Here is an 18,739-nt window from a genome sequence, read left to right on the forward strand (position 1 = left end):
TGTAAACAAAACTCCCAGGCTCTGCAGCCTGGGAGGCTCCTGGCTGCCTCCATACCTGCCTTCACTTAATGAACTCAGGACGTGCCATTTTTCACAGAACTATTAAGATATCAATAACTCATTTGGGGAGTTTGAATTTAACTTTGACCATGTGATTGATGGCCCCTAAGAGCTGCCTTCAGGAGCTGCATTATCTTCTAATTCTTTTTTCCTGTACAAATTAATAGCTAACTTTTATGCTTATGTAGATTGCTTTCTAAAATTTACTTACTTTTCACTCACAAATGTTACATTTTGCTCACACTCCAGTAAAAATTTGTGTATCAAAATGAAAAAGCCCCACTTCATTTTCAACAATTTCCTTCATAAATACATTTTCATTTCCTTTGTTCTTGATTATTATTATGAGCTTAATGGGTTAAGTGTCAAAATATAATGCAGATAGTGACTGTGTCCATCTCAGCAGTATTCAAGGATCACTTTTAAAAGTTTGGGTGCAGTTTTACCTGGAATCAAAGCAGCCTGAAATATATTTCAGTGTTTTCAAAGAATCTTTCTAATGCTTGCTTCTTTAGAATTAAAGTAGAAATGAGTGTGAATGTAATTGTCTTGTAATATTCAATTATTAGCACTGCACTGGAATTTTATCTTTATTTGCTCTATCAAATGTCCTATTAATTGTATTTTATATCCTCACTCTGTAAATCTATCACAGTTTCTTTGATTCATTTTCTAAATCAATTAAACTAGTACAGTGTCATTAAATTAAAAAAAAAAACTGTGGGGTTTTTTTTAGTAGTTTTTACAATAAAAGTTGCCAAGGTAGATGCTGTAAGCAGGATCTTTAGGTGGTGTGTGATGACTGATTCCAGAGCTGAACATTTAGCTTCATTTTTCAGCAGTTTTTTGTAATTATTGTCTGGAGCAGAAGCCTGAGCAGCAGCTGAGGGAGCTGGGGGGGTGCTCAGCCTGGAGAAAAGGAGGCTCAGGAGGGACCTTCTTGCTCTGCAATTCCCTGACAGGACAAGAAGAAACAGCCTAAATCTGCACCAGGGAAGATTTAGGTTGGAAATAAGGGAAAATCTTTTGACCAAAAGGGTTCTCAAGCACTGGCCAAAGGTGCCCAGGGCAGTGGTGGAGTCCCCATCCCTGGAGGGATTTAAGAGCCATGAGGCTGTGGCACTTGGGGACATGGTTCAGTGGCGGCCTTGGCAGGCCTGGACTCCATGATCTTAAAGATCTTTTCCAGCTCTGATTCCATGACAGCTTTACAGAAGCTCAGGTTTCTTTGTATCCACATCAGGAAATTGAAGTGTTATGAATTAAGTGCCTGGCTTTGAACACGGCCGTGTTCTCTCTGTAATTTCTAATGCTCTCCCTACGTATAAAAACCAGTTTTCTGCACTAGGAATGTGTGATTTCCACTGTTACTTGTTTTTTTTTTTCTGAGCAAAATAGCTGTTTATTACTAAGGGTAACCAACCCATGGCAAAACAGGAGGATGGAATGCAGGGGTGTTTATTATTGACTGATTAGTGCACAAATGCTTTGACTCAGTGCTGATTCTTTCTGAGCCTATTGATGTGTGAATTTGTTTCTTCCAGTATAATAATTTCATAAGTTGTTTCACCCTCATGCTCAATGATATATCTAATAGCACAGCTGAACTCAGCATGGCTTCTCATCAAGTATTAGAAGTGAAAGGAGTTTCTTCCTCCCAGCCTTACACTCTGATTTCCAAGTCTGTGCCTGTCCCAGGCTGCAGTAGATGAGCTCTTTGCTCCACTGGCTTTCCCTGGAACTTTACACTTTCTTTTATCTTTCTGGGTTTTGAGCTTCCTGTGTCCTATTCCTCAAACCCTTGAATACTTACACGTTTCCTCTAGGTTAATCCTTTATCTCTTATAGTCAAGAAAAGGCCATCTAATCCATGTGAAAAGTAAAGTAGCCAAGTGTGTAATGCTGCCTGTGAGGGAGTTCACAGAAACCTTCGTTATACAGCAGCTCTAAGAACAGACTTGTGTTAGACAATGACATTTATTGACTCCTTCAGGCAGTTACCTGCAGGGCTGAGGATGAAAGGAAACCCCTCCCTATCCACACAGCTCATCTCTGTGACAGCCCACGGTCTTGTGTGTGATGAGGTGATAACCAGTGATGCCATAAATGCAAAAAGTTTACCTTTGGATGTTCTGCTGTCTTTGATTTTTACTTTCTTATTTTAGCGAAATGTGTGTAATTCCTGGAGTGTCACTCTTTAATAGGCTGCCTTTCATTTGTTGAGAAGGTTTTCAATAAATCTGACTTTGCAGCATTCTGATGTTTGCCAGGATTGTCATCACTCCACAAAGATGTGGTTTGCAGCCTGGCAGTCCCCTGTGTCATTTGCTGATTCTTGCATAACTTCTTATTGCCATTTAAACTGCCCCTGTTTCACACATTGAAGCTTTTTCTGTGTGTCACCTTCTTACATGATCTAAATAGAGAAAAGGCCTAGAGGCATCTGAGATCTTTATTTCCTGTGTTTGAAGTGGGGCTGGTTTTGATTCTGCAACATGACCAGTGAATATCATATTAGGCTGTCAGGTCTGAGGTGCTGTGTGGATAACATTCTTCTAATTTCAGTGTGATCTTTCTCTTCCCTAAACAGAGCCATCACTCTGGAGAACCAGCTGGTGATCCTGGGGGTGTCAGAGATGGATGCAGGAGGTTACTATGTCCAGGCAGTCAACGAGAAGAACGGGGAGAACAAGACCAGTCCCTTCATTCATCTCAGCGTCGCACGTGAGTACCCAAATTGTGTGCTGGCACCCTGGGGCTGCAGGCAGGACTCACAAAGGCTGCCCCAATAAAAAATAGAGCCTTGTTAATAAAGGATTGGACCTTTACAGGCGATCAGTGTTTCCTGCTTGGTTTGGAGCACACTGAACTAAGAGAGGAGATGCCCTCCACAAATCACCCTCAGAGCCCTTTGTCTGGTGGTTTGCCTTGTGCAGGGCAGGTACATGATGATATCCCTCACTGTTTATTGTGAAGTTGTGGTTATAATTTCCTTTTAATGCAGGTGTTTATAATGTGTTGTTTTCCATTGTGCCTAAGTAAACAAGTCATCCTTCTGAGTGCAAATTTATTTATGAATCTGTTCCCAGTTTATGGCATTATTTTTACCTGGAGTTATCACAGAGTCCCAGGGAACATGCATTTCATTGTTATTACTTATTATTTTACATTACATGGGTTCTATTAACACCACTGCTCCAGAGATATTCCATGATTGGGTTTTGCAGCAGAGAAGAGGGAAAAGCAGAAGAGCACTGAGGTCAGGGAGATGGCTGCACACTGAGTGTGCCAAGGTGCACATTCAGCAGAAATGTGCATGTGCAAGCTCTTGTAAAACATCCAGTAAACCTGTTTGCATGAAAAATTAATATTCTAAACATGTGAAATGGATTGAATCCTTGTATGAGGCACTTGATAAAGGCATTATTTATGTAGCAGTGAGAAGAGGGAGCATGTTAGTCCTGTGGGAATGGGGAGGTTCCTCGTTTTTGCTTGTAGAGACAGGGAAGAGGTGATAGAGTAAATCACTGATGACAGTGGCAGCCCTGATAATTTGGGTTTCTAGAAGATGCAGGACTCAGTTCTAGATCAATGGCATGATGAGATGCCCCAGATCTCCTGATCTTGGGTACCACGAGATTTTGGACAGTCCTTGTTGGCTCATTTCCTTACAGCAGCAAATCTTGGGAGTCTGGGTTTCTGGGCAGGAAATATGGGAAACTGCTTTTGGAACAGTGCTTGTGTCTGTCAGAAGTTCATCTGAAACATGGTCCTGTGAAACATTCCATTTCTAAGAAAATGTCATTTTTCTGCTAAAATTCCTAATTGGATTTCAAGGAAAGCTGTTCTTGGACAAACACGGGGAGCCCTGGTCATGGGCTGGGGTCACTGTGGGCAGCAGCTGCATGGTTTGACAGGCAGCAGGAGACCTCTGTTTTCTTCCAGACAAGTGTCTAAACTAAATGAACTGCTCAGAGGTTTCATGTGTATCTTTCTAAAGTGGAAATAATATTCCAAATCCACTTGTGAATTCTGGTTGCTCTGTGGCACATAGACTGTAAACATTATTATTTCTGACAGTATGAAGAGGTTTGCTAACACTTTAGTAATTTCATTTTTAAAGCAAATTTGTGTTGTTTGTATTATGTGACCAATAGCATACTTCCCACTTTAATTTCATGTCTTAATTAATGCTAGAAATAGTCTGTGATCATGCATGCATAACAAGTGCTATGCAAAGCAGAAGGTAATATGGGCATATGGAAAAGAAAACACTCCAAAATGCTCACAGGCTTGATACCATGAATGCAAAGTCTGCCTGGAATGTGGCAAATAGGAAAGATTAAATGGATAAAAGAAAAGGAAGGATGAGACAAGATGGAAAGCCAGAAATGAATTTGCTTTTAGAATTAATATCAGTCAATGAGGTTTTCAAATTGACACCTTGATATCCAGGGTTATTAAGGCTGTGTATGTGTGGTGAAGGAAGGCACTGGCTGTAAGGCATTGGAGTCTGTAAAGAAAATTGGATTAACGTGGTTGTTCTGAACTTTGATCTGGGGAGGAAACTTATGTGATACATTACATAGAAATGAATAAACATTTTTGGTCTGGTAACAGAAAATAATCAGGCAAAAATACAGTCCTCAAGCAATATGCAGAAAATGGTTGCAGAAAAATGACATATTTTGGAAGAGTAATAAAGAATTCAGGCAAAAGGTTGGAAACAGATTGTTAAAGGTAACACAGATAAGGAAGATACTGCATTGACTTGTCACTATCTGAATCTTATGGGATGTTAGGAGTGATGACACTTGTAACTTTTCATTAGGACATGTATAAAGTTTAAAAACAGTTTAATCAAAATCCAATAAACCCCAAGAGGAATAGCCAATCTCTGTGCAAGTAGATTATATATTAATTATTGAGTACAACCTTGCTGCCTGACTCGGCATGCACACTGCCACCATTATTGAGGGCAGGAGGAAAAAAAACCCTATAGATAATTCCCAGGGCAGCCATTCTCTGAGAACAGTGTTAGATATGCACAGCTCATTATTCCTTGAAGGAGACCAGTGTCAGATTTGCTTCAGCCTGTAAGAAAAGCATATTTGCAGAATCATTCTAACAGCTGAGAAAGCTGTAAGCTGTCCTGTTCTGCTCCAAAGTACAAGAATGACAGCAGGAGAAAGGTCTGGCTCTGAGCTGAGCAGAGGATGAGTTACAGGGCCTTATATTGCAGATTAAAGTCGCTGTTGAATTGTGGCTGAAGGTAAATGGAGCTTGAGCATCGCCTGGAAAATACACTGAACTGTCCTTCAATTAATAACTGTATTTGATACACATGGTATAAAAAGATTAGAGGATGTTGAGCATGTTTCAAAAACAGTCTAAAAGTCCCAGTCACACTGAATTCTCCAGTGGGGCTCTGAGTATTAATAGTAAAGACATATTGTTTCTTGTCAGTCTAAACTGCAGCTCACTGAGTCCAACACTGTGAATCTCACACCCACCCGTCGCCCCTGCTTGCAAACATGAGGGGAAGATGGGAAACAGCTCCAAGAGAAAGCCTGCAGGCTTGTCAGGATTGCTTTGGCTGTGCTTGGGTTTGCTGTTCTCCATGTTCTGAGGTTGGCCACACATGGGAAATGAAGGCAGCAGAGTGCCAGGGCTTAGGGGGCCGCTCAGATTTTCAGGACATTTGGGTGATTCAGGTACATGCCCCGTCCCCATCGCTCAGTCCTTACACACCCCTGGTGCAAAGGCACTAAAGATTTATTTCCCAGTAGATCTGGTCACTCAGTGGGAAGATCCAAATATTGAGCAGTGTTTTTCCTTCACAGCTGAGTCCCCAGCTTGGCTGAGCACCCGTGTTCCACATGTCTGCCCTAAACCCCTGTGTCTGAATGTGACAGGGGGTGAGGTCCACCCAGCTCTGCTTGAAAACCATGGATGTTTCTTTCAAGTGGATTCATTTGCACTGATTTCAGGAGGATTAGATCATCTCTGAGGTGACAGGCTCTGGGGAAATAAAAATTATGTCCAACAGGCAGCATGTTGGGAATAACGTCACATCTGAAATTAGTGTGAGGTGTCATAAATTAGTCCTAAATTTAAAATGTCTAAAAATGAGTTGAACTGTGTACTACACTAATGAAAATCTTGCCACTTTTTCCTTTCCTCTTTTTTTAACCATATGTCAGAGCTTTCATGTAAATAACACAACATTTTGGCTTGGAAAATCGGAAAGTCTGAAAGTCAAGAGTTTGGCAGTGGAAATAGTAACAACACTGGCTTTGGGTTTTAACTCAAATTACTCACTTACTCCTTGTTGAGAATTCACTATTGCTGCTTGGGAGGGTTTCAGTATTAACTCCATTGCTGGAACTTCCTAACTTGACTGGAGTGGTGTGAGAATTTATCTGTCTCTGGGCTGGTACAAGCTTTTGAGATGTAAATACTGCTCTTCAACAGCAACACTTGGAAAATCCTAAATGCTTTATTCCTGTTCCCATCTATTGAGTTATAGGGTTTGATGATGGTATCATAAATGGATCTTTAATTCTTTAGGCTTTTTCTTTCATATGCCTCTTCTCCCACAGCCAGACATACCCCTGCAGCACAGATGGTCAGGTCTGTTCCTAAGGATTGTGACTTGTCAGGGAATAAAGTGACATTCTTTGATCTTACAAGTGTTGGCAGGGCACCTAAAGATTGAAGTGTTTATTCAAGTAAGGCCATCATAAAACCCTCACTTCCTTGAGGGCCATTCTCAGTGTAGCTAAATATCTCTGCATCACAATTCTTCTGGTTGTAGTACAGAACTTAAAAAAACAAACAAACAAAATCCAACCAAACAAAAAAAACTCAAAACCCCAAATCTCCAAAAGTAATGATAAAAAACCCCACAACCCCAAAACCAGAAATACCCAAACAAACAAACAAACAAAAAAAAGCAGTACATGGTACTTTGCTGTTGGCTGTGCCACTTTTGCATGGAGGTTTTTTTGAGGGTAAAGGGGAGCAGGGCCATTTAGAGCTTCTTAATGAAACCATGAGGGATTTTAGAATGCAAGTCCAGAGTTTAAGTGGGTTTCTTAGAAGGGGAAGATAAAAAAAATAGATTCATAGGGAGCTTTTTATTGCTGTGAGGAGCTGGCCGAGCTATTCCCTGCAGGGCACTCAGTCTGTGTCCTTCCACTTTATGATGTGACACCATGGCCAGGCTCTGGAGCCACTTGGGGAGAAGTTGGCAAAGCCCTGGTGAGATATTTCCATTATTGACTTCAGGGCAATGCTTTATGAGAGCACCACTGGCCTAATCCTGGAAACTTTTAACAGAGTGCTTGGCTTTTTCTGAGTCCAGTTGAGGCACTTTACGAAAAATGTGGGCCTCAGTAAATGATTTAAATGGCTGGCTTGCAGGAGGTGGGTGTGTGTAAGCTGTTGTGACAGTTTAGATGGTCCTGCTTCAATTGGTTTTGCGGCGCTAATCGTCCGGAACTGCAATTCAGGGCCTTGCTCCTGCCCCTCCTTGTTAAGCTGTGAAATATTGAGATGCATGTCGCTCCAATAGATTTATTTATTAGTAAATTAGATGGTCCCCAGACCTGTTGGTAACACCATGAGATACAGTGTTCTGCAGCCTGATGTCATTTTCTGATGCAGGCTTCGTGAAAAGAGAAAACAAGATTGATGAAAATTTTAAAAACCTTGCCAGCCAGCATTTCTGAAGAGTCAAAGATAATAAAGCCAATTATCATTTAACGAAGATAAATTTTTCCCTTGGGCACTGGCAATGCTTAAAAAAAAAGTAGTAGGAAAAGAAAAAAGTTGGGGACTGAAAATTAAACTCCTGGCTTGGTTGCACTGCAATTAATTTAAAGTATAAGGGTGTCATGTTGTTCTGCCCAGCTTCCACTTGCAACTAGAAGAATTTTATTCTGTTATGGCAGACCTTAACATGAGGCTAAATAGACCCTGCTTTTCTCTGCTTGGTGCCTGTTTTGTTCTTCAACTTAATGTATCAAGACATAAACTTTACAGAAGGCAGAAGTCCCATTTCAGACTCACAGGGACTGAATTTACCTCAAAGCTCTTGTTTGTTTGGCTTTCTTCTATAAAGGAAGGCTCTCGTGATTGCACAGGACATTTAGGTCACTTTTTGTGTCTGGAAGAATGAAATATTCCTTATGTTGTCAGGAAAGAAAGAGGTGGGGGGGAAGTGCCCCATTAGCTGTCGGTGTGTTTGGGAGGATGTTCCTCTTGACATCCTTGTGTCAGGTGTGGTAAGAAGATACGTTTTCAGAAGATTCTGAGCAGACATTTTCCTCTCTGGAAGAGAGCATTTCACTAACATGATTTTCCATATTAACCATCAGGGTTCGTTCAAGTCAGCAGATGCTGAGGATCCTTCATGGGTACATTTGAAGCACAAAAGGCATGAATTTTTCATAGCTAGTCCCAGCTTTCAGGTGTAGGCAGGAAAAAAGGAATGGGCTGGCACACCCAGGGAACAGATATTTCTATTCTGATGTCAAATTCACACAAGCTCTACAGACTTGTCAGACTGGTTTTAGTTCATGCCAAAAAAATTGACTTCTTTTAGTCTCTCTGGGTCAGTGCTGTGGAGGTGAATTCAGTGGTTCTGTGATGCTTTGTTTACTTTTTGGTGTTTTTTTTGGTGAGGGAAAAAGAAGGAATTTGGGATGAGGTTAAATTGCATTTCTGTGCCATGACTGTACCTGATTTCCCAAGGTTGTGACCAAATACTGGGGAAGTCCAACAGAGCAGAGCTCGGCCCTCTGTGAACTGGTTTTAAGTGGCTCTTTGAAAGGATCACATTTCTTCCCCATCTCCTCAAAGGCTTTGCTCTCTTTGTCCAGCAGGATTTCCAGGAAGGGTGTCGTGGTGCGGTTCCCTGAGTAAATGTGAGCCTTTGGCTTTGGGTGACCCTGAACATTTGATTGGCACTAAACAAGCCTCAGTTATCTGAAATGTTAATTTGAAGGAGTCTGTGGAAGTGTTTGGGGTCTAACACTCACCCCTAAGGACACATTCTGTGTCAAAGCTATCTTTAATACCCTGGTCAAATACTGTCAAAGTGCTTTTTCTTCTGCTGTTGCTCAATATTCAAGGACATTTTAAGTGAGGATCATTTTCCTTACTTTGAGAAAAAAGTGCAATTTACACACATCTCAAATGCATGGTTATGTATTTAAGTCAAACACATTTTAATAACAATAATAGCTGTGAGAAAAAAAGACTAAATTGAGTTAGTGTTAAAGATTTGGGTTTGATATATTGGAACAAATGTTAGTTTAAGCTTTATCCAGAGCTGGCAATTTCAGTGGAGGCTGATATTCTCAGTGCTTTACCCTATTATCTACTGCAAAAAGTGACACTGTACTGCAGTGTAGGCTGATTTTATATGCATTACAAAGAAGTAACAGATGATGTTCAGGATTTATCAGCCTTCTTGGACTCCAAATTTCATTGTTAGGTTTTTCTAAAGCCTCAGCCAGATCTCTTCCATAATTCTCTACCTTTCTTCTCCTTAAAGGAAAACTTTGCTCACTTTTAACTGCAGAGATAGAGAAGAAAACCTGTGGTTAAAATGATAGATTGCTAAACTGCAGGAATAATAAAGGTGAGCCAAGAAACCTCTGTGGCAGCTCAAGCGTTTTTTCTTAGTTTTTCCAAATATGCTATCAGTTCTCTTCCTGATAAAAAGCAGAAATATTGGTTGGTCTCCAGTTTCATCCTCCGCTGGACTATTTTTGATAAAACTTAGTGCCACTCAGGGTGCATCTGCTGCAGCCTCTGCCCCAGGCAAGCAGGGTCTCCTCTGCTGGTAGCTTTTGTCATGGAAAGATGATAAACTGAACTTTCTGTAAGATTATTTCAGTCTTCCTATTAAAGAGAATTGAAACAGCCTAAATCAGCATAAAACCTATTCAAATATCTGGCACTTAATTTTCATCATACAGCATCAACAAATGTAATGAAGCTTTAAATGCGTGGTTTATGGGAAGAATAGTTATTTCCTTTTCTCCTAAGTGCAAGAGAGCAACCCTGTTGTTATGGGGACTCCTCAGTGGCTGGTGAAACCACAGAACTGCACCCGAGCTGAGTGTCTGTTCCCTCAGCAGATGCACATACATTATGCATGTTGCTCTGAAGAAGCAGCAAATGCTGAAGTTTCTATAATCAAACTTATTATTTTAACATGGCTTCTTGTTACACTTGTCTGCTTAAGAGGTTTGGGGGGTTACAGTGTCTGAGGGAGATCTGGAATGCACACACAAACACAGGCTCCAAATCCTGGGTTGTCTCCTAAACCCTTTATTTATATCTGACACATGCAATTAATCTCTCCCTATCTCTAATCACTTTTGCTATTACATTCATCGGAGTGATTTGTATCCTATCTCTGTCACTGCTTGGTAATTGATAGGTGGAGATAAGGGATTCTTAGAGGACACAAACAAGGAAAAGGGAAAATTGAATTTACCTTGCAATCATTTTATAAAATGTGACACCCATCAATTATACATGCCATGCAGGAAAATGCCATCTTGAACAAACTGCGATGATTTGTTGGAAGATCAGCAGAAGAGAAATGCCAGAAAACTTTTCTAGACAGAAAAGTATTGCTGGTTCAACAGACAGACTTTTCAATCTCATTGGTCCACCTACAGTGGTTTTAAATAATACTGTAGAATTTACAAAGAAAGTATCATTTTTGATCTGTGTTTTTCTTCAGTCAATCTTGTACTAATTCTTCACAGTGGAATAACATGAAAGGGAGCTGTTAAAATAAACATTGTTTTGATCAGACATAAAAAGATGATGTTGGTTACTCGAGATTGAATCATCTTTCATGGGCAGAAATGGTGAAACTGATAATATAATCCAATTCCAATTTAACCACATTCTATCATGAGCATATTTCTATTTAGTTTCTCTTTTCCATTTCAGTGCAGTGATAAGTGAACTAATTTTCTCACTCTCATGTAAGTACTTTGTGCTCATGATTAGTTCTAATTGTTGGCATGAGAGTAGTAGCTCCTGTCCATACTTGTAAGTTTAAGCGCTACTGTGGGATCTTGCAAAAGCTTTTTAATATGTACTGATAATGCCATAAAAACGAGTATCTAGATGAATAATATAATAACAGTAATAGAAATCATAAAACAGGGAAGATTTAAGTCAAACAATGTTCAGTGTTGGCAGCTTCCTGGGCCTGTCAGTCTGGCAAACAATCTTTTCCCTGGAACTATTTATCTCTTTATCCTGTACACCCCAGATCCAACTGCACTGCCTAAAAACTCCCAGAGCAGCCAGAAGCCCAGTGATTTGTAGGCATTTGTAAGGGCTTTGCATTTCAGTTCCTATAATGCTGAAGCTTTAGGAGGAACAGCTACTGGAGACCGGTGCATCAATTTACCCCTTTTGAACATTAACTCCTGGTTTCTTCTAAGTCTCCTTCTGCTGTGCCAAACTGCTGGAGTTTTCCAAGGAGCTGACTTGAAGTATTTTGCTTTGATTCCCATCTTTACACAGTGGGATGTATTTAAAGTATAATTCTCGCTTATTTAAGTTGGCAGACCCTTTTGAAGGTGCTTTTTACTAAGAAACTAAGAACCTGTAACTTACTGAAGTGAGCTTGAGCTGAGATATGCTATTTTAAGGAAAAACAAACAAGCCTATTTAAAGAAAATCATCCAAGATTTGGACTTTGATGATGATCCTTGCAGATCTTTCAACTCAGGATAATCAATGATTCTCTGTTCTATGGCTATGAGAGCTCTTTCCTGGTCTGCTGTGAGAAAAGCTGTCCTGGCTGATCTGTGAGTGAGAGCACAGACATACTAAGCTCTTGCTTAGGAAAACAGTGACAAGCATTTTTTTCCTTATGAGGCAGATAAATTTGCAGCATGTAGGGTGTTCTGAGGGTTTTTTTTTTAGTCACAGAAGGACTCTTCAATTTAGAAAAGAAATACTTTAGGAACTATTTGATAGTATTCTTTAAACTGTTGTGTTAGGCAAGCTTGAAATCTAGTCTAAACAATATAGATAAGGAATAGTAAATATGGTCAAAACAGATGTTTAGTGGAGTATGTTCTGCACTGAGTTACTGCAAAAACCTAAATATATCCTAAAGGTTGCTGCACGTGCCAAAGGTCTGCGTGGCAGAGCTGCCCTCCCAGTGTCTTCACAAAAACTAATTTTCATTTCCAGCTTTCACAGACATATGGTTGCTTGAGGGTTATCATTTTTAAAGCTCTTGATATTAAAGACATTTTTAATTTCTTCTCAATATACATCATAAAACAGGAAAATTGAATAAGAATGGAAAAGCCTTGGATGTCTGTCTCATCCTTCTGCCAGAGAGACGTGATTTGTCCAAGTAATTGTGGGAGTGCAAACAACCTGGGTATGGAAAAAAATGGAAAAAATACTGATTACAACTGCAGTCCAAGAGTCAGGACAGGCAGGATTCAAGGTCACCCATACAGCAATAAATATTCTTTTTAGATTTTAGTAAAGACTTGCTATGAATTTTAAAGTAATTTAGAATAATTGGTCCTTCCTACCCCATTTGTAATAGGAAGAGAGACTCAGACCTGGCCATAACCTGGGTTGCTTCACCTGATGTATGTAAAAGCTGCATTGATTTCCTGTCCCCTTGGCTGTGCCGTGGGAGCTGTAAATTGCCAAGCCAGGATGTTTGTTATCCTTTGGTTTTGTCCTGCTCAGTTTCACATATTGTTGTGTGCAGCTGGGGAGTGGTTTAGACATTGGAGCAATCCAAAATTTGATTCTTTTTCCCTACAGACTTTGCTATAAAGTGATGAAAAGAGTGTTTTCTTTTCATGTGCAGACTTTTGTCTACACTTTCAAGCCCTTAAAAAGGTAGACTTTAGGATTATGGATTATTTTTGAGGGTGGATAAATCATTCTAGCTATGGAATGTGTTACAGCTCCTCTAATACTTGAGAACATCATTGTTAAATAGCATGTCTTTAAAGGACTGCAAGCTTTCTGTGATAAAGATGGAGCACAGCAACCAGGAAAATGCACACAATGTCCTGGTCTCCAAGGCCCTATTTGTGCAAAATTGTTACTAAATTTTGTCCAGCCATGTTTTTTGTTAAATATCTCTACAAGCTGAGGATGAAGTAGCTTCTGTTGTTTGTGTGTAGGGAAAACACTGCAGTGAAAGATGTGTTGGATAAAGAAGGAAAAGCAGAGTAGTTGTGTCTGGTGGTTCTTTTTTATTGCCCGCTCGTTCCTTCCTCACTAAGGAGGGATAAAAAGAAATTTTGCTTTTTCACTCCGTGTGGCTGCATTTTGATCTGCTCATAAACCTGACTTAGTAAAGACTTGGTGGGGACTTAAAAAGCCAGCAGTGTTGTACCTTCTGCAAATGCTGGGAAAGTCACTGCAAAGCCTGTGCTGCCTTCAGCCATCCTTGTGGATTTGTCAGGTATCTGTGAGTGATACTGTCAGAGCTATTAAAGAAAGTAATTGGTAGTGAGTGATTAAATTGCAGATGGCCTTTTCAAGATGATTATGAATATTAAATCAAGTCACTAAAAGCTAGCTAAAAAGGCCCATGAAAGCAAGAAGTGAATATGCTGAGGATAATGGCGTGAAAAGAGGCTCTTGCAGGCGTGCCATGCTCATCCAACCAACCAAAAAAACCTCAGCAAGCAAGATAATGCAAGTGAGTGTATCATGTCAAAGGAGGTGGAAGTAAATATCTCAGCCTTTTTAGGCTGTGCACTCCCCTGTGCAGAGAACTCAATGCATCTCACTTCTGTTTTATCCAGAGCTTTACCCCAGGTCCGTGGCTGTTGCCACTGAGCAGAGTCTGTTGCCACTCTGCAGAGTCCCCTGTGCCAGGTAATGCTGTGTCATTAACAGGATCTTTCCCTGTTCTTTCCCAACTGGAAGTGATTGTGACAAATGTTTCCTTGTCACATTGTCCTGGAGCAAGGCCAAGAAATACTGTAAAGTGACTTAATTTCATTTGGTGATCTTCATCTCGCAAAGCAAAGGTTATATGGGAGTTGGTTTTTAGCTGAAAAATCTAAGGTTCATTTTGTTCCATGATTTAAACTGGAAACTTCAGATGAAAGATAAAGAAAACTGAAAAATAAATCTTTTCATTTTGAGCCCTGCTGACATAATTCAAGTGCAGAGTGCTTTCACATAGGTCTAAATAGCTTGTGAACTTGGAGCCTGAGGGCTGCTTTTCTTGTGAATATTGTCATTATGGACTCATCACTTTTGGACCAATTTCACACTTTCAAATAGAATTTGGTATGGTTGCTTCTACTTCAACATATTATTATTGTATTGATCTCCAACATCATGCTGACCTTTGTAATCTTCTCTTAAACTGTAAAACACCATGTGATTGATTCTGAAGATTTCTATAAATGTGCTTTGCAATTATTATTTATTATCTTTGGTGCAACAGGGATCATTTGTTTAATCACTTGAGGAGCACTTTCCCCTTCTGACAATATTTCTGCTTACCTTAGTTTTGTGGTCATTGTAATGTCAATGGTTTTGTTGCATATTGATTCTTCATATAAAATTAATATTCTTTCACTTGTGGGTATTCCCTTGGTAAATTTGAGAGAATTCTTCTCATTCCACTACACTAACACAGATTTCTAACCTTGTTAGCTTAGGAACTGCTCTGTGACAAATATCTGTACCTTGCCAATGTTTTAAATTTTTTTTTATACCATGCAAGTATTTCTAAAGCTTTTCTAAAACTTGTTCAGCTTGATTGCTTTGTGGATTGCTTGTCAGTGCAACAGGTGTGTTTTTTAAGGGAGAGGAGGTTTAACCAGATGTTCAGCACTTCCCTTTAACTGTGGAAAGACAAGTAATGTAAATAGCCAATGCCCAAGATGTTACAGGGAATTAAAAGAGAGAGGGATTTTTTTCCTACTGAAAGAAGCAATGAATTGGAGTAAGGCATTATTATGTTTTTCCACCCTCAAGATGACATTTAAATTTAGCTTTTCTCTAAATTTTAACTCAAGAAGTGTCATGTATGAAATGTAAGCACAGCAAACGGGTCCAGGCTGCTTAATATTGAAAGCATCTTAACAGAGTTTGGATTAACAGCTGCCACTTGCTTTTGGGGGAGGATATTGATCACTTCTTTCATGTGATTGATGTGGTGTGCTCTAACTGGGAGGGCCTGGGGTGCTTTTAAAAGTAGTACAGTGGCATCACCAGCAAACGCAGCCCTGATCTAGAGGAGGTGAGGAGAGGAAGGCTCTGATTAAATTGTGGCTGACAGCTCTGGGTGTCCACTGCAGAACACGGGGATTTGCACCTCAGAGGCTAATGGGGTAAAATATGGAATCTGGCAGATCTTTTAGGACGTGGCAGTGACTGCTGAATTGCTGAGCATGATGCAGAATTCATTTTGAGCAAACAAGACCAGGGTGGCTGTGTATTTTTGTCACAGCTTGTAACAGTGTCACTGCAGTCAGCTGGGCTACTTGAGGAAGGCTTTTTTTATGGTTTAAAGGTGGAGAAAGCAGTGGAATTCTAAAAATTCACAGATAAATCTTTTTTTACAAGGTTGTTACAAATGCTTTCAGAGGCATGTTTGTAATGGAAGAAGTGACAGACCTCTAATTAGTGTGGCAGCATGAGGTTGTAGCAGCTGTGAGAGGGATGAAGTAACACTGTTTATCTCGAGTTTATGGCTAGCAGATGCAGGTAGATAGTGTTTTTCTTGGTTCATTCTTTTGCTGCACATACAAGAGGAGGTGTTTTTAATTTTGTCAAAATACTTCTGAATTGTGAGACTTAAAACCTACAAGTTATGAGTTTACTGTGAATAATGACCAAGCTGTTTTCCTGCAGCCTTTGCACACACTGGTTCTTTAAGGCAGCTTCTTTTCAGAACTATATTTTGCTATTTTTAAAGCAATAAAGCTATTTTCTGTGTGTATCAAGAAGAGGTTTATGAAGTCAGCTGACAAGACTTTACTGCAATTTTTAAAAGACTGGTTTTTAACAAGTCCATACTTGGTTTGTGTGACTCGGGTACTTGATTTCACTTCCACTTCACAATGTCACAAACAACTTTGATGACTTTTTAGTACCTTAATACCACATTTACAGATGCTTCATGGCACAGCACAGCAGCAGAATGGGGAGCACAAACCTCATTTGTGTGTTAATGCTGGAGGTGTTGTGTTTGCCATAAATCCTCATCCTTTACTGAGTGGTGTTCTTTAAATATTTATCAGAAGTGAATATGAATTACCTGAGTGGTATTTGTGGTGTGGAAATTTGTGGGTTGCATCTTTGAATGAGAATTTTCCAAAGTAAATTTTACCTTTCTGGTGAGGCATTGAGGTGTGTGATCTGCAGAAAGTTCTGTCCATGAGTGCAAACAGCAAACACCAACTCTGTGCTGCCTGCCCACCCTTCTGCCTCCAGAGGAAATGGTCCCTGGAAAAACACAAATACCTCTGTAATCCACCTCACTTCAGCCTCCAGTTGTGTTTGTCAGACACAGCTATTACAAAAATGGGGGGAACACAGTTTTATAGACAGGGTGTGTTATAAAAAAGAGGATGTTTTGTGAAATCTGTCAGCTTTTGAAATATAGGACAGAAGCCCCTCTTTTTCTGTTGTTTAAGGGCACAGTGGTGTGTTTTAAGTGGTCTCCATGTCCTCAAGTGTAGTGAGCCCGTGAGACAAAGGTGAGCTGAACTGAATGATCAATTCTGGGGGAAGAGAGACATCAAAGTTTTCTAATGCTCGCTCTGACCTCTGCAAATTCAGCACTGGGAAGGGAGGGGCTTGTCCTTACAGCCAGAGTTGTTCCTTTTGATGAGCCCTTAAGAACAGTGTCAGATATCTCTGCTTTTCATCCTTGATCACCAAGAGAACTTTAAAATCTCCGTTTCAGAAGAAAATCCTGGGTAGCAGTCTCTGGAAAGGTGCAAAGCTCACCAGAACTGCATGATAGGGAATATAAAATCTCAGTGAAAAGTGTGGATCCTGATTGAGGGAGGGAGTGCACTGAATCAGAAAAACACATCTGGCTCAGAATGCACTGGGTTGTAGATCAGTTTTATGAGTTTGCAGAAGATGGGGCAGTTCTATTCTTTACTTTTTTTTTTCCCCCCTCAAGATTGTATCATTGCAATCCATTCAAAAATTGCTAAGTAAGCTTAAGAAGAAATAAGAATCCTCTGTAAGTCACAGCAGGTTGTATTTTAGGCAATTCTCATTTTGCCATTTTCCCCTGAATTTGTCAGACAGTGAATTTTGAAACAACATAACCAAGTTGTTTATGCAGTTAAGGATTTATGGGAATGTGATTCTCATTCACAAGGGGAGCGTGTGTGCGTTTGAATTCCTTTTTACAATATGCCACCATGATCCCGAAGTAATTCAGAGATTGATTTGTAAAACATTCTGAATCAATTAAGCCTTTAATCAGCAAGTGGCAAACTTCAGATGGCTCGTGGACTAATTTTACCATCTCCCATCAACATGAGCCTAAGCTGGAAAAAGAAAACAATTAAGAGGATGTAATTATCTGTCCTGATTACTGAATTAGAAGAGTTTGTGTTTATTCCATCGCTATGCAAAGGGAGAAATCTGCTTTGAAAAACAATTTGAGGTAGCTACTAAATTGCCAAGGGGTTGCAGGGTGCAGTGTAGATATTTGCTAGGCCAGTTTTGGAAGAGGTTTGTAATCCACAGCTGTCAGACAAGTTCTGGCTGTGGAGCTTTGGAAGCTGTCGCCCAACAGCTGCGTGGTGCACCCTGCAAGTCCTTGTGCTGAGAGGATTTTTGCTCCCTGTGCTTAAAATTAGTTTGGATTGTCAAGACAGTCTCATCTACAGTCGGTTCTGTAAGCACGTCTCAGGGGGTCCTTATATCTGGTGATCAAAAAAAAAGAAATCTTTCTAGAAGGCAGGAATTGATGCTAAAGGTCCCATATGAGAGGAAAACTTTGAGGAAAGCAGAGGGGTGGAAGAGCATCCCTGAGTGATCAAAGGGTCTCGTCACCCTGTGCTTGTACCAAGCAGAGTTACTTTAAGTTATTGGTGTTTTGCTTGACATCAAGTGAAATAAATTTATGGAAATACAGCAAACTATGACATAATTCTTTCCCAAACCAGTCTTTGAGATTTGGTTGGATTTTAATTTTTGGCTTAGCAGAGAGATAAACACAGATTTGTGATAGATCTTTACTTACCCTTTAATATTGTCCCAGATGTGATCAGAATCCACAAATTGCATAAAACCCCTCATAAAACCCCAGCTTACAACACTAGTGTAATTTCTCTTGGAATATTTAGCAGAATGTTAATCCTGACATATTTAGGTGCCATTCTGAAGGATTGTTGCTGCATTCTGTGCAAAATTTAGAATAAATGCCCAGAACTCCACTGAGTTATAGGTCAATTACAGTAATTGGAAGGGAAAGTAAACAAGAAACCTTAGTAGTATCCAGCAGGAGCAATGCCTTTATTTTTTATTAATGAGCAGTAAGCAAGCCTGTCACCAATCACTGACTTTGAAAAATGTGCCATATAACTTACTCCTATAAATGGTATCATTTCTATGTAGTATATGTGTCTCTGGGTAGTACTGGGTTTATTAAATACTG

General features: G+C 39.9%; 1 protein-coding gene across 1 annotated transcript in view; it reads left to right on the forward strand.

Moving 5' to 3' along the window:
* Positions 1-18,739, forward strand: part of SDK1 (sidekick cell adhesion molecule 1) — a 383,954-nt gene that overhangs the window by 176,455 nt on the left and 188,760 nt on the right. Inside the window, exon 5 of the mRNA XM_053992256.1 lies at positions 2,651-2,784. Coding sequence (XP_053848231.1) covers positions 2,651-2,784 — 134 coding nt within the window. The remainder of the gene's footprint in view (positions 1-2,650; positions 2,785-18,739) is intronic.

The sequence above is a fragment of the Vidua macroura genome, chromosome 16 (assembly GCF_024509145.1).
Source record: "Vidua macroura isolate BioBank_ID:100142 chromosome 16, ASM2450914v1, whole genome shotgun sequence".
Lineage (NCBI taxonomy): Eukaryota > Metazoa > Chordata > Aves > Passeriformes > Viduidae > Vidua > Vidua macroura.